This window comes from Dermacentor silvarum, chromosome 1 (genome assembly GCF_013339745.2).
Source record: "Dermacentor silvarum isolate Dsil-2018 chromosome 1, BIME_Dsil_1.4, whole genome shotgun sequence".
In the NCBI taxonomy this organism is placed as follows: domain Eukaryota; kingdom Metazoa; phylum Arthropoda; class Arachnida; order Ixodida; family Ixodidae; genus Dermacentor; species Dermacentor silvarum.
Genome location: NC_051154.1, coordinates 29,146,005 through 29,166,501, shown reverse-complemented (window position 1 = coordinate 29,166,501; position 20,497 = coordinate 29,146,005). Strand labels below are relative to the sequence as shown.

At 43.7% G+C, this 20,497-nt stretch overlaps 1 protein-coding gene across 1 annotated transcript in view; it reads right to left on the bottom strand.

The window, feature by feature from the left end:
* Positions 1–1,959: 1,959 nt before the first annotated feature.
* The window catches only part of LOC119458995 (E3 ubiquitin-protein ligase NRDP1), a 34,855-nt gene continuing 16,317 nt past the window's right edge, over positions 1,960–20,497 (bottom strand). Inside the window, exon 6 of the mRNA XM_049666001.1 lies at positions 1,960–12,734. Coding sequence (XP_049521958.1) covers positions 12,389–12,734 — 346 coding nt within the window. The 3' untranslated portion in view covers positions 1,960–12,388. The remainder of the gene's footprint in view (positions 12,735–20,497) is intronic.

The window sequence follows — 20,497 nt, the reverse complement described above, 5'->3', positions numbered from 1 at the left end:
TTCACAAGTATGAACAGCCGTACCAGTTTAAGTAGTGTGGGCGGTAAGCAAGTGGTCCAACTTTGGCCGGGTGGCTGAATCGGGTGACAGATAGACAAACAGACAGACAGACAGACCAAATTTTCAGCGTTTAAGTTCCCCAAGAAAGACTATCGTCTTAAAAAAAAAAGCTTGTGTACAGCTTAGTGCCTCCTCCACAAACGTCGTTTGAAGCATTTAAAGTGTCCTTTAGTGGTTTTTCCAAGGAGGAATCAAAATCTCAAGGCAATTCGCTGTTCGTTATGAACAGACGTCACGATTTCGCAAGAGTAGCGTGACAACAGTCACCACAAATCCACACCACCTCTTACTATGACATCGGCTTGGCTACTGACTTGTGAATTGGCCAGCCATACCTACTTAGCGGGAGACCACAGCAATAACAAAGAGTTCCATGGAGCCAGTACAATTTTTTTTGGGTCCCCCCTCGTATTATCTGAATATTAACTCTTCCATCATTTACTTGTACATTGTTGGGAAGAAGTCTTTTTTCATAAAATGACTTTCAAAATGCATAAAATTTTGAACTAGTAATGTAACAAGGCAGCAAATACTGAAATTAATTTGCTTTACTCTGAAAAAAAGAAAAAGCGGTATGCAGAGGGATGGAAAAATTGTTATGCAATTAATGCATCAAGTTCAGACATGACTTTCTAAGAAAATGGTAGTTAAAGGGGCCCTGAACCACCCCTCGGGCTTTGTGAAATAACATAGTCCGCGGGTAGCATACGCTTCTGTGAACATCTCAGCCAAGTTTTGCTGTCGTACGCGGTGCATGGAGCTCGCAAGCGGACCGTGAAGTCACCTTTCTCTCAAACGCCATCGTTTCAACAGAGCCGTGATCCTCTCTCTCTTCTGTTGTGTTTTATTGCACAATAAAGCACATTCCAATACGCGGCTGCTATTCGTCGCTGGGGTCGGTTACACCGCAGCCGCCACGAGTCCACTGGCAAAGCGCACTGCGGCTCTCCGAGGACAGCCACGTTAGGCTTACGTTTAGCGCAGCGTAGGCACCAAATCTGAAATTTGAATTGCGCGCCACAGTGACGTTTTGAAGGCGGAGCGTTGTGGCCCCACCGTAGCCTTCGCAGTGCAAGGCATTGAAGAAGCCAGGGGGAGCACAGCTGAGGCTGTGTTTGATTGCCAATAACTCTGCTTCTGCTGAACGCATTGAAGTACTTTTTGTGGCAAAGTATTTCTGAAAAAGCCTATTTTCACCTCAAATGTATTTCTCCACAAAAAGTGGTTCAGGGCCCCTTTAATGGTTCCAAGTACTTTTGTAATGTGTGTTGCCAATTTTGTTCTTGGAAACTTAAATTCAGATTTGTGTTTACGTGTCATTTTTACTTCTGCCTCAATGGAAAAAAAAAATTATGAGGGACATTTTTGATGTCATTTGAAAATGTTCACATGAAAGGCATTGAATGGGCCCCAGAGATTAACACACAACACACACAGACACGCATAAAAAACTGAGTCACATGCATTTTCTAAGCAATTATATTCTGTTGCTTCTATTAGGAGTCAGGATTCCTCTAAATATGATTGACAAGAAATGACACTTCCCACACAGGCTTACATAATTACATTACTGACATTAACAATTATCCCTCCGATTTTGATTCATTTTAAACTAGGAGTTCAAAAGCATACCATTTTGCCCTGCGTACCTTCTTAATTAAACAACTTGTATAAATGGAGGAAGCAGACGGATCAGAATGGTGATCGAACACCTTCATAAACAGAATAAACCAACCGAGAGACAAATGAACATGTTTGTCTGCTTCTTTGTCACTTGTTTGTTTCATGCTGTTTTCATAGTAGGCAGATACAAGGAACAGCTTCATTGGACATGCTCAAACAGCATTTCCACAGTGCTGGAAATGTGCTGGCTAGGTCAGAAATAATGACACTAACAAGGCCATCTTCTCTGAAAGCATTTATTACAAGACAACGCAGAACTTTCTGATATGTGAACAAAATAGTCGTAAATATACCTCCAGAATAAATAGTCTGACATAACCGGTGATCAGTAGTGAATAGAGCATCAGAGCAGAATTAACAGAAAAGGTGCATGGGCAGAGAGAAAGTTCACTATTATGTCCAAACACCATGTTCAGAGGAGACCACCCACACACAAGGAAGGGAAATGCGGCAACCACACATCCATCAAAGAGATTCATCTTAATGAGAAACTATATGGAATGTTGAGCCTGGCACATACTGATATCCAGGGGCTGCAAGAAACATGGTAGAATACTCTCATTTCAGCTGCCTAATAGTAATAATAAAAAACAATAGAGGACAGACAGTAGGCTCACTGAGCTCATAAAAGTAGCAACACCAACAATGGAGGCTGTACATCACTGTTTAGACAAGCAAGAACACATAAAAAAGGGGGGAATAATGAACGTAGTGCACTATCTACATTGTCATCACACTCCTCTCTCACAGACCAACAGGGCAAAATAAATAGCGAGGTCGCTAGGCAATTCAATTTGCATAGAAACTACACTGATCTCATACAGAACTCTGACAACACTTGAGAACAACCTCAGGAGCTGCAGGAGCAATGAGGGCATACATGAACCAGCAGTCCAGGAGACCAGAATAGAGCACCCAACCATGCTGGTTGCTTGGCCATTCTCTATACAATTGTAACATCTCGACTCTCAAAAATGCAACTCTACTGGTTTCTATCACAGCTTCTTCAGAGCAAACTACACACAGCTGAGTTAGTTCACTCTTCGCACAAAAACAGACTCCGACTGTAAACCAGCAGCCGCTTAGCTACGCTCTCTGCAAGGGCACAGTGTTACACTGTAGACAGGCATCATGCATTCCAGATGCAACTGCCCCTCTAAAATTGAATACAGAAAATGCTACTAAAACACTTAACATATAAGGCATAACCTTCAGAATAAAATGGGCAAAAAAGTGCGAGTTCAGAAGCCACACCCAGATGAGCAATCTGAACCATTTTAGTAAACAGCTCAGAAGTTACTTGGAACCCGAGAATAAAAATGCAGCAGAGAGATATAACATATGGCCACTAACAGTTAAAAAGAGCCCAATATCACATGAACACTCTTCCTCAAGAGGAGAATGGGCTTTAAAATAATTACCTAAAAGCATGAAGGGGCTGACACTGTCACACACACATTACACAGGGGACAAACAGTCCACTGGAAAAAGCTGAATGACAAGAGATGCAAATGCAGGTGTCAAAACAGAGGCAAATTTGCATACTTTGCCCTGCCCAAGGCTAGCCACTGCAGCTAACACATGATGCATACCAGTCACAGATGTTGCCAATAAAACATTCAAACACATGGTCATGGGCAAACTTGAGTGATCTAGTAGCCAATGCAGCCAACAGCTGATGCATAGAAGTTGAAAATGTAGTCAACAAAAAGCGTTTGAGCTTTTTAGTTATGTGCATGACTACAACTAACCATAACAGCTGCCAGCAGTGTGAAATCGCCAGTACCGCATCATCATCTGGAAGAAAGCAAGAATCCTAACCGTCAATCTGGCAAAGTTAAATTTGAAGTATATTTAAAATTAAAAAAATTTTCAATATATTTGACTGTCCAAATTGGTACAAAAGGTTGTCGAAGCATCACTCTTATTACTGGACTCACTGAGCTCCTATTGCTTACACTGAGAGGCTGCGTGACAGTGCGCATTTGACTGATAATATTGGATTGTTGGTACCTTGTCAGAGGCTTTGCTTCTTCAAGCAAGTTGCAGTTATCAAGATGCTGGTGAAAAATAAGCAGGCACTTGCTGCATTGCTTACCCTGCATGCTGACCAGGACATCAATCTGCCTAAAATGCACGCCGCTGCCAATACTGCTACTAAATTCATAGCAATTATATGGACACTCCAGGTGCTTTTCTGCCGCTGTCGTTACCGTGATCTTCTGTTAACTCTTTCCATACCGCGCCCATTGGTCATGGTTAGCCCTCTATCGACGGTTTGAAACGCCGCTTTCGAGACCTTCTGGACCGCTCACGGACACACTGCGTTATCAGTCGTGAAGGAGGAGAACTGCATTTTAGTTTTCTAAGCAGTTCACTTTTTTCCCGCGAGGCGGTGATTTTTAAACGCGCTCTGAAGTTTCGCGATCGTCAAAGGAGAACGAAAAAATGGCCGCCCGCTATCGATGGTTTGAAACGCTGCTTTCGAGACCTTCCGCACCGCTCACTGACACACTGCGCCATCGGATGTGAAAGAGGACAAACTATATTTTTGTTTTCTAAGCAGTTCTCTTTTTCCCCGCCAAGTGGTGATTTTGGTGATGAAGCGTGCTCCGAAGTTTCGCGATCGTCAAAGCAGAATGCAAAAATGTCCGGCTCCAAAAACAGCGTGCGCGCTTCGGGAGATAGCAGATATCGCGATTCCGCTGCCTCTGCGGCTGTTCTTATCGTTACATCGAATAACAGCGAGTCAGAGGACGCTGACAAAAATTTTTGTTGGACTTTGAGCCTGAAAGCGACGACGACGCAAACCAGCCCGGAACATCGGCAGCCGCAGCCCAGCACGCCCAACTGTAGTGCTTGCAGTTATAAATTTTTGTTGCAAAATACCTGTTCAATAAAAAATTTAGATTTTTTCGGAGATAGGGCCTAACAGACGGCAATACATTTTGCATATCTCATAATTTTCGTAGCATTTTTTTTCTTAGTACATACAAGCGTGTCTTTAGAAAGTTTGTTAAATTTTATCGCACAATCTTGATTTTAACAATTTATATCTTTTTTATGAAATATATCTCGTTAACCCTTTCAGCCCTGAATTTTTTTTAACGTTCAGAAATTTTTTCATCGTTTTGTATTGATTTACTACTGCCTAAGAAACCGAAAAATATTTATTATGTTTGGAGTACCACACCAGTATAAGATATGATGTCATGTCCTATATATAGGACACCAGGGCTTAGTGGTTGTAGAAATCAATTTGAAGTATCTCAAAGTTGCATGTTATTCTAGGCTGTATCACAGTTTTAAATGTAGAAAAACTTGGATGATGGCAATTTGACAGTGGTTCTTGCGCGTCAAAGGCCTCAAAAATATTCTTTGTGCTCGTTATACACGGCTCATCATTACACTGGAATGGCCTCTATCTACTTGATAGTCAAAACGTTTTGTTGGGTGTATTTTCATCATAGATGGCCAATTCTTCTACTGTACAGAAATTACTGCTCCCCAAGCCTGCAAAAGCAAACTATATCCTGCTTTTCATTGTCAACGTCTTCTACCTCCACCAGGCAGACTTCCTTCATCATTGCACTTGAATGGCCTCCATCTACATGATAGTCGCTTTACGATTGTATTTTCGTCATAGATGGCGAAATCTTCGTCTATTGTGCAGCAATTACTGCTCCCCACGCTAAGGTCAGCGCTCTCGGCCGGCACCTTGGTGCCGGCTGCGAAAGACTACGAAAATAAAGTTGGGTGGTGCTTGCGCGATGCTTAAAAGCATGGCACGCACTAGTCCGTTCTAAAAGCCTGCTGCGATGGTCCTCTTGTTCTGGCGCTCCGCTGCGACCCCTCTGTTGTTGTTGTTGCCTCGGTTTTGGACAACATGTGTATCCTGGTTTTCATCGCCATCGTCTTCTACCTCCAACAAGTACACTTCCTTCATCATTGCACTTGAATAACCTCCATCTACTTGATAAACACTTCGTAGGATGTATTTTCACCATAGATGGCGAATTCATTGTCTACTGTGCTGCAATTACTGATCCCTTAGCCTGCAAAAGCAAACGGTATAGTATCCCGATTTTCATCGTCTTCTACCTCAAACACGCACATTTCCTATAGTGGAGCAAACATTTGGGTCCTTGATACACATACATTTCGCTATAGAAGTCCCCTTACCCCTGAATACAGCAGTTCAGGCTGACTTGACACCTCTGGAATAACACAAGAAATCGGAAGCAAGTTAAAAGCAACAGCGTCTTCATTGTACATTCAACTCACGTAGTGCCTTTTACAACCATTGAGCCCTGGTGTCCTATATTTAGGACACACAGATCATGGCGTTTTCTGGGCTATGCGCAAATAACAGGCAAAACTTCCCTACATAAATACACGCCTAACCATATCAGAAACAACACACAAAATTATGATCGCTACTGAGACAATAGGTATTGACAAATATTATCAAAAGCCAAGATAGTGCTGCAGTCGAGTTTTTTACCTTCCGCAATTTTGATTTCACCTCCAAGGCTTTCTGAGTAAGACAATGATGAAGAAACTGTCACGTATCCTGGCGGAGGTGTATGAAGAATAGCTCAAATTCTTTTCTGAGTATGGTAACCGTTTGAGTCACGATTTAGAACAATTTCTCTTCGTGTCCTTTTTATAGGACACCAGGGCCGAAAGGGTTAATAAAACTTTTATGCGTGAAAAGTGCATTCATTTTGCTTTCTGTTTATGTATTACATTAAATATTGAGTGCAGTAGTTCCTTCAGAAAAAAACATCAGCCATAACATACAAAAAAACACCTATTTTTTCCCATGATAGGGAAAGAGTTAAAGTCTAAGCACGATAGTGGCTCGATCTCGTGCGCGCAAGGCACCGGGTGAGGGGGGTGTCTACTTTGGCAGCGGCTGTATAAGGTGCGGCCGCATGGACCCTATCTCGATGAAAGCACTCTGCGATGGGGAGAGAATGCACAGAGTGCTGATAGCTTCGTGTGCGCTGTGTTCTCGCCATTCAGTTCGCATTGAAGCGAGAGGCAGCACGAAGCTCCATTTGCTCGCTGCTAATGCCGCGCTTCCTCATGCCAGTGTTTTGACAGCGAGTGTCCACGGTCATTGAGTGAGATATGTTCATGTTTGCTTGCGTGCGCATGACGCCATGCTTGTTAATTTTGTTAGTAAGCGAATGTTTACAAGTTTATAAGGCCGATAAAGCTACCATCCTTACTTCGCATAGTTGTCTAATAATTTGCTCTCAGAATCGATGCTTTGCCTCTCGGGCGAGACTGTGACTTTTTTGGGTATTAGCTCATCCTGAACACACTTAGTACACTTCCCTTTAATCAAAATGAAGAATCACCTGAATCTATTCCTGTACAGCTGCCCAGAATTTACTGAATGTGGTATGTATGCATCTTCTCCAGCAAAACATGATATGCCACCAATTTTTTAGTGTCAGTCTGCTTATAAGCAGGCCCATATGCTGAACACTGCTTGCCACCCATAATAAACCTATGCTTGTTATTGAATTTAAATTAAAATTTATAAAACCATAAAATGAAAGCCAACTTATAACAAGTTTTCGCATTCCTGAGTAAACTATGGCTAAAGTTTAATGTGTGAACAAACTCCGTTACCACCCTACACATTCTTTCTTAAAAGTGCACATTTAAGCCCAGCCAAGACGTCCCTAATGCTGCCTCATACCTGTGCATGGCATTGAGAAAGCTTATGCTATAAAGTGTTACAGATGCCAACTGATTTTTCAGAAAATCAATGCCATGGGCAAAGAGCACTTTCTGTCCGCTTGGCAGATCGCTTTCATGATACGGTCCGCGTGGCCGTGCCAGAGTTCGTTTGATCAGTTCGTGCCGCCGCCGGAGCCCTTTGATCACAGTTTGTAATGGTTCAACACAAATGGACAAGGCGCTAAGGAGTTACAGAGGGTTATGATGGTCGGAATGTCAGCGGCGCAACTGGCGCCGCCATCTGCAGTACTTTGCTTGCGTTATCAATGTACCTTTCGCCACCTTCCGAACCAGTTCGTGTCACCGCAGCACTGTCATTTGTACTGGCCAAATCAAATGTCATAACACTGATAATGACACAGGGCTGCGTGGAGATGAGCAAGTGGCACAATGCTTATGCATACTTAGACAACACCCAGAGGAGTTTCCACGTGAATTTTTTTTGCCAATATCTTCGCGTATGCTTACAACGAATATCGGATATAACGAAGTTATTTTCACGACCGATGCAAATTCATTATAATGAGGTTCGACTGCAATGGCTTGATTACTAGAAGAAGAGAAAATAAAGGTCAAAGTTCCATTTCATAAACTTAATGCTGAAACTACAGTGCCGATCTGACAGTGTGATGTCAAGGACTGATGTCAAGTTTTTTTTTTACACTTGGGTCATTGTGGCTCAGCAGAAGCTTTTAAAACTTGTGAAGTTCAGTCTTTGGCTCTTTTAGAATACTATGCAGTCCATCCTTACAGATAAAAAACTAGACCGAGCAGACTCTTTCAAAATCCATGATGTCTTGCTAAGCTGGTGCAGGAATAACTTTCGTTTCTGTGTCTTTTCTAGCTTTCCAAGCCTCCACTGACAATAAAAGCGGCTTTCTTGGTACTGTAGTAGGGTAATTTACTTATAAAACGTAAGTTTTCTCGTTAGTCCCCTTGGCACCACAGATGATAAACCTTAGCAACACTTGCCTTGGGGGATACAGATCGCAACAGTCTACCGTTACTGAAAGTCGGTGCTTTTTGCTACAGACCTGCTCTACCACTGAAGGCATCATGTGCTTGGCTTCAGAAGTGGTGCCTACACAATAGCATTTAACAGCAGCCTCTGATTGATGAAAATGGAGCACACATACTATTTCTAAGTGAGGAAAAGTCAAACTAAAAAAAAAAAAAAAACTACAAACGCCTGCCAAGTAAACCCTGTGAATATTTGCACCATACAGAGGCAGAAACACATGCCAGAAAGGTAACATTCAGTCTTCGAATATTCTGGAACTTCACAGAAGCATAAAAAGTGGACAGAACAGATATTAGCTTGCAAGAGCAACGTATGATAATTGTGGCAGTGAAACTCCATGTGCCCTAGTAAAAACATAGCCTGGCAAAGTACACTCAATTACAAAGCAGCGCAGGAAAAACTCAAAAAAGAAAAAAAGGGAAAAATTTACGACAGTTGAAAAAAATTCAGACATGAGAATAAAAATGGTCCCAGTTTTCATGCACACAACCATTTGCGAGAGGCATAGCACAGACTTCTTACAGCAATGGCTGCACATGCTTTTAAGGGGTGAGTTAACGGGCAAGTTAATGGCTGCATTGTCATATCATCGAAGCACATGTACTTGTTACATTATACAATGGACATGACTTTGGTACTTGTGGTATAGGAGGCCGATTTAAACTTCCCATCTAGTAAGAAACTCAGATACACTTGAATCCAGCTTAAAGGGGCACTGCAACAATATTTAACCAAGTTGTGGAATGTATCCGACATTAAAGGGCATCACTTCACAAGTACCCTCCAGCAATAAGCTTAAAAGCCATTCTATACAAATGCAGTCGGAGATTATCCTTCAACCCCTCTGTAATGTTCCCCAACATACCTTCAACATGTCACAATGATGCAATTTGCTTTTATTGCAGAAGAATCGAAAAGTGGGCAAGTTGGAACCTATCCATTCTTTTTTTAGACCTGTAATTGAAGCAAGCTTGCAGAACAAACTTGCTTTTATTTATTCATAATGCCACGACCAATACTTCTGGTTTTGCTGTTAATGACTTGCTAAACTTGGAGGCACTCGCATGGCTTACAGTCAAGTTGGTGCATAGGCACACTTTGTATGCTCCCACCAGTAATGTGGAACCAATACCAAAATATCCAGAGCTGACACAGCGTAGCGAGTGGAGGGAGTCTATTGGTACCTCATTTGGCTGGTCCCTACCGCGTTCCGACTCAGATTGCAATGATGCAGAGCCCTCTTTCCATCGGAGCCAGAGACAGCGTGACCAAGCTGAACATGTAGCCGTTTACCAGAGCAATCAGAGGCCGGAAGAGGAAACACATCAACACGTCCTGTTGTAAACAAAGACGGCACGTAGGCACCAAGGAATGCTGCCATGGCTGACGTGATGCCAACAACGAAAGCTGCAAGAGCCACGTGACTGCAACTCTACTAGATCTCAGTCACACTTCCAGGTCGCAAGTGAGAATACCTCCGAGCTGGAGTGCGACGCTCTGAAAGAACTCACGAAATATTTTCAGGGCATTCAATTTCGACCAACTGGATGTATTGCGCCGTCAAAGCACTTGAAAACCAGTCGAATGTAGCATATATTAGTGGAACATACTGCAATCTTGAGATTGCACCTTTCCTAGTTCAATCACAAATGCCCTTCATCAGCTGAAGGGATAACAGCACACGTTTTGCATGGCTTGAAAGTAGAGTTTTAGCTTGTTTGTAGATGTTTACATGAGCAGCTGTGTTGGTGGTGCTGTCTTTTGGACCAGACTTCAACTAGAGAGGACATGGAGCTATTACTAGAGCAACCTGCTTAACTTCTGCTTAACTGCTGTTTTAAAACGTCGGTAGTGAAATAACCTTTATGTCCTGTAATAGCTTTACTTGATGAAAATACTCGCATCACACAAAAATGGTTCAAATATGCTGCAAGTGGACAAAGCGCCGTAAGACGTCGCTAGCAGTGTTGCTACTGCCATCCACAGTTTCAGTAACTTCGTATGTATTCCGTAAAGGGTACTACATTTACAGACAAGCTTTAACTCCCTAGTGATGCACTTCAATGCGAGAGTGCATGCAATTATATACTTGCTATGAGCCATGGATTCAGTCTGGCTGTACACATCAACAAACAATAATGCAGGCTCGCATTTCTCATAATTTGAAATACTGTCCCATTTTTAAGAAGGTTCATATGATTGGCATTGTGAATAGCCACACAAACGCTGCCTGATGCACTCCATGGTACTTGCCAGAGTTCAGTGTCTTGCATCACTGGATGGAGAACCTTTATATTTCAATGTCTCCGCCTTTGCAGTTAGCACAGTGGCTCTTCCAAGCACGTTCTACTGAACTTGTATACTAATTGCAACAAGACTATCAGCTTTCAAGCTGCACATATTAAAACAACAAACCTTGAATAATCAATGGTAACACTGGCTTGCATTCAGGTGATTCCAGGTACTTGAATAGAACTACAACGCAAACCGAAAGCACGCAAATGCCGTTTAGGTATGGCATTCAACAAAGCCTTAGCAATGGAAAGATCTAATGAGATGGCATAGCTTCAGCAGGCAACAGTCACTGAAGACCAGAAATCCAGATGTGAGATTCTAAATGCAAAAGCATTATATGCTCCATTATGCAAAAATCTGTCGCCATGACTGAAAGATGGTACCAAAAATGACCGACAGCACAAACAGTTTTTAAAAACACGTAAAAAAATGCTCCGATTGATGACAAATTTGTCAGAGAGGTTCCTGTAAACAAAGTAAATTGATGGCTTAAAAAAAAAAAAAATTTATACATTTCGGTCTCGCTGGGAATCGAAGCCGGGCCTCCAGGGCACGAGATGAGCACGCTTCCCCGACACCACAGCGTATCCACGGTTCCGGCTGACTAAAGGTGTGGCCTAGTGCATATGTCATTGGGCACGTGACCACGCAGCCAATGGGGGGGAGGTGGTGCCACGTCATGAGTGTATAAAATGAGTGCGTTCATGACGTTCCGAGGTCTACAACCGCTATAATGCTTTCGCATTCCCACACGTAAGCAGTCGTAAGTGTCCCTGCCGAATTTTTTACTATGCTTTTCGAAGCAACGGCATTTTATTTTTTTAGTAGAGCAAGCTAATATAAAGAATGGCATTTTTTAGGATTTTCTTGCTTTCGTTCAAGAAAGTTATTTTTCGTGATGTAATCCAAACGTTGCAAATAGTTGCAGTGGCTAGACTGTGCCATTATGTGCACTGAAAGCTAGTGTTGATTTGAAGCCGAAAGAAAGCTTGGCTGAACTTTAAAGCTCCATTGTGCGGTCTCTGCCGTGCACAAGTGAGTAATATTTGGCTCAGATGTTCATGGCAGCCCTGTCATGCATATAGTACAGCTTATTTACCATGTAAAAAAAAAAAAAAAAAAAAATGTTGCAGGCCCCCTTGAAGAGCTGTTCAAACATTACACAGCCAATCACATCATGGTAAAACCATGAATACACTGCTTCAGACTCGTTTGCATCTCTTGCCAGACTGGACTCTCGTGGAGTGACATCAGCTACCTAAACTAGCAGCCGAAAGCCCTACCCCAGCACTCTGTCTTTAGATTCTGCTTGTTCCAATAAAATGAACATGTATTTGCCATACATTTAGGTACTGAAGCTCATGTTGCTTCTGCTTGTGAAATCCCCCAAAAAATAAGGCAGCAGCAGAAAGTGGCCAGGTGCGAGGCTGGACCCTCTTTATGGTAACGTTACCAACAGCAATGTCGCTCACCAATGCTTCACTTATTCAATTGGCCAGCACCTCAGCTGCTAAATTTATGAGGGCCATACCAATCACACGCAAGACAACACTCCTCGCACCCATAACATGTTCACTCAATGCCATGGGCAAAGATCATGACTAGCCCCGGCTCAAGCACCATATCGTCATTCATGTGCTGATTCTCACATGCTACCACGACAACAGCTTGCTTGCCCGGGATACGCTTGCAGACGTAGGCCTCGTAGTGGCGTCGATTCATCTGGCGTGTCTCAAGTGTGCTCAGGCCTGGGGGCCAGCGGCGTTCGTGAGCATTCTCAATTAGCACCTGCAGGATGTGCTGTGGGCAGCCACTCTCGGTCAGGGCACGCTTAACCATGGCTTGAAGCATTGCATCTGGCGTTGAAATCATGCTGCCCCAGCGTGTAACTCTCGCTCGTTGCAGCTTGGCGGCCCACCTGCACACACACAGAAACTAATAATGAAAAAGCATGCAAAGGACGCAGAAGCTCAAGTACATGTGCATGTTTGCTTACTTCATGCATCATTGTTGCTAACAAAGGTCTCACATTTAGCACTGCAGAGCCATTTTATTAAATGGCAAAAACAGGTTTGTCTTTGCTGCCCTAAAAGAATATAGTGGCAACAACAAATACAAGAATAAACCACAGAATAAGCTCTTTCTTGACCAAGTTACAAGTGATTCATGGTTTTCAATATGTCATAAAAGCCAAATCTTGGCACTTCTAGAAAAGCAAAATTATAGGGTGTATAACTTCAAAATAGGGCATTTAGATTTATTCTTATTTTATGATTCCATCATGCTGAGGAGAGATGAATAAACCTTGGCAAAAGGTTGCCACTTCAATCATCAAATGTGTTATTTAGCACGGCAGGCATAAAAACAAACACAATCAGGCATTCCAGCCACCTCTAATATAGATTCTAATGTCAGCATGGAAACGTTACATGGCCAGCTCCCTTTGACACTTCATTCCAAAAGACGAACATTCTCACACAAAGTGGTCAGCTCTGCAACAGTCCTCCAATGCTATTTATTGGTCGTGAATGTTCCTAAAAAGACTACAGACATGCTTCATATGCTGTCCACAGTTAACCCTTTCAGTGTCGGGCTTTTTCGGAGGTTACGCACTCTCAGCATCGAGTTTTTTTTTCTCGGATATTCTAAAACGAACACAACAGTTTATTTTTTGTTGTGCAGAAATGAAAAATTGACACGGATAATGGCAAATGCTCTTTTGGTGCCGTCTTCCCATTCCTATCCAACAAAAGGAATTGTCAAAAGTAACATGAACATGCGGTGGCTCAGTCAGCTAAGGTGTTGCACTGCTGAGCATGAGATCGCGGGATCGAATCCTGGCTGCGGCGGCCGCATTTCTATGGTGGCGAAATGCAAATACGCCCGTGTGCTTGTATTGTAGTGCACATTAAAGAACCTCAGATGGCCAAAATTATTCCGGAGCCTTCCACTATGGCATGCCTCATAATCAGAACTGGTTTTGGCATGTAAAACCACAGAAAGAAGAAGAAAAGGAACATGGTGGGACAGAAACACGGTAATGTCAGTGACGCTGAAAGGGTTAATGCATCAGAATGCTTTGTGCCAACAATATGGTAAAGCCAGTGTAATCTTTGGAAACTGGTGGCAATTGTTAATTGACACCTTCTTGTCTTTCCCCTCTTTCAGCCTTTCATTGGACAAATGATCACTGTCATGACATCACATAGTACTCTTTGTTTGCATCTCCCCCCCTTTGTTAGGAGGAAAGCATGCTCTTTTCCTTCTGGTTGTTGATTGTGAACCCTTTCCATTGTTAAAGGCTCTGTACGTGTGGATCGCATATGTGGTGTGCATATTAGAGTACTTCCTGCAGCCATTTTCATGCGTTCAATCTGCAGATGCACTAATTCTTGTAGTGATGACAGGCTGCCGAGCACTTGAGCCTGTAGTTATTGAAAAGATGTGCGTGAAAGATAACTAAAAAACTACAATACCATTGACTGCATGTGGTCCTATAAGGTGAGTGATGCGACTTCAACAGCAACTAAGATGTTGCCTTGGTACTTGCTCTAGCAGAAACAACACTAGTGCTACAATTATAGTGGCTAAACAAAGCCAGCGTACTTACTTTTCACAGCACAGTTGATAACTATGACTTTGTAGTGAGCTACAGGCAACAACCTTTTTCAGAGTGCATCATCATGCTGTCAGGCGAGCCAAGATTGTGAGTGGTTGCAAAACTCACTGCTGTCAAAGGGAGAGCAAAACTAGGACATGTTTTCTTGCTGGCAAATGCCACGCGTAATACGGCCCTTAGAAGAAATATAGCTATAAAACAAGCAATCAGGGGAAGAAAGGCAAGCAAAATAGTTAATGTTGCTATTCTCGATAATAAACACTCTCACCCAATTCATATAAATGTGGACATTTGTGTAAGGTCTTCACTCAGTTCAAGGCTGTTGCCATGCATAACTAACCCTTTGCACACAATGCAAAAGAAGGTATTTCACCTCAAGAAATATGGCTGTTACTGTCTGGGGTCAAAATACCAGTCTGGAAACATCATGAAATTTATGCTAGGTTACTATAAAATTAAACATGATGCCAGCAAGGTTAACAAATGAAAAGACACGGTCAGACAGCCTCTGCCCAGTTTGTGCCAAAGTCCATTAAGAGTACTAGTATGTATACACCAACTAACTATGCTATTTTGTTGCTTACTCTGCTACTTGCAGCCTTCTTCTACCAGTATAAATTAAGCTCTGCAGTTATTTCTTTGCATCCATGAAAAGTTTAAAACCCACTGCCCAATTTAAAGGGGTAGTGAACAAAACCATTAAAAAAATGAAGGCAGTGGAATTACATTCATAACACATAATTACCTTGAGACACAGTCATCATTTCACATGCCTTTGAACCACGGCTCTATTTAGAAGGTACATGAGCATGCACTGGCAGTATGCCTGTCAGCACATGCCTGCGCATCAGCTGGTATGACATCACCACAGCAGAAATGTATAGAAGCAGATGGGCTGTGTTTAGCTGATGTCCTTGTGCTATGCGCTATGCTTTGTGAGCTCATAAGTATGCAAAGCGATATTGAAAGTGACTACACGAGCAGGGACTCTGACTCTTATGTGGCGGGGCCTCCTATACGGATGTGGAAAACAGAGTCGTACGTGTATAACTTTTCTGTTTCATCAAGCAACAGCAATAATGACCAGCCAAACTCCCCCAATATTTGTGTCTAGAAGCCGGGACCAGCAAATTGGTAAGTGCGATAATCTGCAATGGCAATAATGACCAGCCATACTCTCTCAATATTTGTGTTTAGAAGCAGGGACCAGCAAAATGGTAAGTGCGATAATCTGCAATGACAGAGAGACTGCGCTTGTAACTAAGAAACTGAAGTTTAGCCGAATTCTTTTAATTCAACCCTGACAAACCAACAAAACAAGAGACAGAAGAAATAACGAAACACACTGAAGATTCACTTGGCAGAATTTGTCCGATTCTAACATATCCACGAATCAAATGCACCCCCACTTTATATGGGTTCAAAGCAGTAAACTAAAAGTAGAAATGGCAGAGCTCCTAACACCTGACTTTTTAAACAAGAAAAATGCAGCATGCCTCCAATTCTAGTAAGTATAAGAAGTTAAACTAGCGATTTTACCTTCACGGAATGGAAATTTATTTACACTTATTTTCCATCGTCGTCACTCTACAGCACTTTATTACTGCAATGGCAATTATATGACACCCCAGGTGAATTTTCGCCGTCAGCATCGGAGTGAGATTCCACATAAAGTTCACGTGCGATAAAATCCTATCACACCCCACGCGCCGTGTGCTGTTGATGCAAGAGAAAGCATGCGAGGGTGAGCCAAGAAGGATGGTGACAATGTGTGCCCAATGATGGAGATAACATGATAAAGTGCACGTAATAAGGGGGAGGGAGACAGAGGTGGGCACGCGTCTCCTCCACTAGCCTGGCCATGGCTGCACATAGCTGTCTGCGTGGCTGAGTGTGTAGATTGCCTTACCTCCGCTGGGTGCAGTCTGTGCAAGCCAAGATGCCTAGTGACTGCATGTGCACCATCTTTCCGCATGTCTAGTGCTGGAGGTCGCTTATCTCAAGTTTTGGAGACATGTTGAAGCAAGAAGCAGCAGAAGTGTTCACTGCCCTCTATTTGTGCTTTTCATCACGCCAGCAATGTGGCGAGGGTTGCCGGTTATTGAGTGAAATGTGTTCATATTTGCCTGTGTGCACATGACACCATGCTTGTTAATTCAATTAGTAAGCGAATGTTTACTGCAATTTATACAGCCGTTAACACTACGAATCTTGCTTCGTGTTGCTTTCTAATATGTCACTATCACTATCAATACTTCACCTTTCGGACGAAACTGCGACTTTTTTGCCGTCTATGGATCACATGTTTTCTGCATGGCCCATTGCACGTTTGATATTCTAACTTATCACACAAACCCGCAACAATCATAAATGAGATGCTGCCCCATGCCTAGAGTAACCACTTTGCAAGATCGTCCTGCGAAGTATGCAATTCTCCAGAACACCAAGAACATGTGACACGACTCCTTGCTGCTAGCTTAACACGTAGAACTTAGGTATCTTTTGAATGAGCTTTTGCAATCAGACTGAAAGCGGTGCATCGTCATCTCCATCCTATGCGAGAATGTGTCCCGTTTCCAACTTGTGATGACAATGGTGATGATGCTGGCTAGGCTGGCTGATACAGTCGAATCTCGTTAATACGAACACGCTTACTTCAAACTGCTGGTTTATTTGAACTGACGCTGCGGTCCCGTCAAAGTTATGTGTATTTCAATGGGCGAAAACGCTTGGTAATTCGAACGCGAAAGGATTTGCTACGGTTAATTCGAACATATCGCGGACCAACAATGCTCTCAGCAGCGCGCCAAATAACGCCGCGGTGCCTCCGACCGGCATTGCTTCGACACCGCCATAGAGCAAAAGCTTAGGAGAGGCCCCTTAATGCAGCGGCGGAGGCCCAGCCCGACCAACGAAACTTCCAACGCTGGCAAATGCTCGCTTCCCAATAACGGCAGAAAACGAAACTTCAGGGAATGGGCTAAGCTGGCGGCGGGCCGGCGGCGCCGGCACCCACGCCGGCAAACGCTCGCTTCCCGATAATGCCAGAAAACGAAACTTTAGGGAGCGGGCTAATCTGCGCCAGGCCGGCTGTACCGGCGGCAGGCGTGCACGGAGACAGTCGAGGTGAGGGAGCTGAGAGGGAGTTGAGACAGAGGGCGAGGGGAGCCACCGAAGCCACTGCCACCGAAGCGGCGGAGTTGCCGGGGCCAAATCCGCTTCCCTGCCTCCCTCCTCCCTCACCTTCAACTGTCTCGGCGCGTGCCCACCCGTCGCCATGCCGACGCCGCCTACTCCCAGAAGTTTAGTTTTCTGCCGTTATCGGGAACCGAGCGTTGGCCGGCGAGGGCACTTGCGCTTGCGCACCGTGATATTTCACGACTCGCACCATTCGCAAATCCGTGCTATGGTGCTCGAATACTTCAAAAATACCTCCTTCTTTTAATTCAATCTTCTTTTAATTCAATCTTTTTTTAATTCAACAAATTTTTGGGTGCCTTAGAGTTCGAATTATTGAGATTTGACTGTAGTACACTACTGCGGATGCAGTTTTGGTTTCATACTCAATTGAACCACGCAGGTTGGGACAATTTTCTTGGAAGAAACATGTGAATTAGAAATTATTAATTACTGTAATAATTCATTGTGAGCTACTGCTTTTGCTTAAAAATCTTCCTAGAGAAGACCAAAAATAGGTGTTCTTGGCGGGAGATTTTAGATGTGTGTTCAACACATTCACCTAAGCACAGCCAAGAGATGCTGCTGTTATTAGGGTCACCACTGGGGTCAGGTGCATGCATTTAAAACTACGAGCGAATCCGCTCCCATTTTTTTCTTCTGGAGATTACGATACATTTTACTATCAGCAGGATATGGATATGAGTGGATTCTGCATACGATAGTGAAGTGTTCTAGGTGGCTGGAAGCGGAAACTTCGCTGCCCAAATGTGGCATTTGCCACACTTGGGCCGAGAGCCACAAAGTTTTTTATGTCTCTATGGCCGAAAAAGTGCAAAGTGCGAAAGGTAGAGCGCCATTGCGAATCGCTATCAGCAACAATGTAATGAATCATTACCGCCGACTGTTTGCAACTCTGCGTGGCAGCAGTGCATTGTGCCGCCTTCATGCCACGTGAATGTCGACAGCAGCGCTTGAGTGGCTGTTGGTTCGAATTGGTACAAATTGTTCAAAAAGCGTACAAAATGTAGTGCATGCAGTGCCGCACAGAGACTGCGCAAAAACGAGTGTGCCACCACCATAGCTCCCGAGATCGGCGCCACCATTAAGGTGCGACACGGAGAACTTTGCACTAGTGTGCCGCCATCGTGGCCTCGAAGATTAGAGGCCATGGCCGCCGTATTCCTTTGCCCTTAAGCACGCTGGAGACATGTCTTAAAAGCACGGTTACCATAGCCTGGTTGAAAGCGAGCGACTCTCCTCGTGGCTTCTGAAAGCCATGCGTGGTACGCTCACTCATCTCGGCAATCGAACTTTGTCGTGGTCAGACTAGAGCCGGGGGGAGGGGGGTGCTCTTCTCGTACGCCCTCCTTTTACAGCAAGCAGGTTTGACGTGTTCATTGTAACAGTACGGCGCTTTTGAAAATGTTTGTTATATCTGGACGCAGTTTCCATAGGCAGGGTCGGAAAGTCGTAAATGCCGAGAAATGTGGTAGTTAGAACCTATTGATCGTTATATCTGGGATCGTCATAAGTCATAGTTCACAGTTCAAGTGTACACGGATCTGCCTCTAAAGGATTTAGTCACAGACCGATAATTTGGGCTTGACGAGGACCGCTTAAATGTCTGAATATTCAGGAGCCTGCAATATTGGATTTAGTAGAGAATGAGTGACTGATTCCACAAGTGGTCGAAAAAGGCATATTGTATTCTCAGATGATCAATTATGGCGATACTTTCGCTTTCACGTGCCTAGCACCAGACGCATCGGAATCTACGAGCGACAGTACTCCTAGCACACTGCCAGACTTATCACAATGCCAGGATCGCTATCCCCCTTCGACATGTCCGGTGCTACGAAATTGAAAATACAGTAGAACCCCATTGATACGTTTTTCAATGGACCACGGAAAAAAAGAACATAACAGCGGGGAAAACAGAACAACCAGGAAGGTGCCAAATCGCCACAGCAACGTCAGAAACAGCTCTGAATGGCTGCCAGTACAGTTATTAGAAGTCTTGGCGCTTGTACCCGTACTGTGACAGGAGACGGCATGTGTGCATGTGTATAATTAAGGGACACACTGCACTGCATGAAGCGGTGCTGCGCTACAATGTCGGCTGCTGCAAAGCAACTGAAGTGATAGTTTCTGTTGGACTCTAGCCAGGACAACTAGCCATCCCCAGTGAGCTCTTGAAAAACATGCTCTACGCCTGGAAAAAAAAAACACCAAACGACACCAAGAGAAGATGGGAGTAAGGCGGAACAAGAAATGAGTGCACAAAAAGACACTTCAAGCTACTCCGCAGGAGCTTACTAATAAAAACACAGGTGTTCAACTTTCAAGTAGGGATGGACGAATATTTGGTACTGTCGAATATTCGATCGAATAATTCTATATTCGTTATTCGCTACAATTCGAATTCAGGTATTCAATATTTTAAAATTATTCGGCGCTCCCGAATAGCCAGCCAGAAGCCACGACCGGCCGGTACACATCTCGGAGGCTATGCTTCATGTCATGGCTGCCATATATCAACCGTAAATCTCGAAGGCTATACATTTTTGCATTAGAGAGCAGGAAATGTGCGACACAAAAGAGCAGAAACGGCGCTAGTGTACAACCGAAACGAAGCGGCGGAGTCCGCATCGACAAAGTCGTCAGCAGAAATTGTACGTGAATGACAGCAACGACGGAACACTGCGTGCCTATTTGTGCCTTTATCGCCGTGCATAACGACGCGTTGGCCGCGGGATTTCATAGTCGCCACCCATGATCGTGTCGATAGCTGCCACGGTTTCTTCCGCAGCGGTTGCGGCCATAAGTAGTTTCGTTTTGACTCTATACGCATGTCTGCCGTGTGCCTAAAAAGCTGTGTAGTG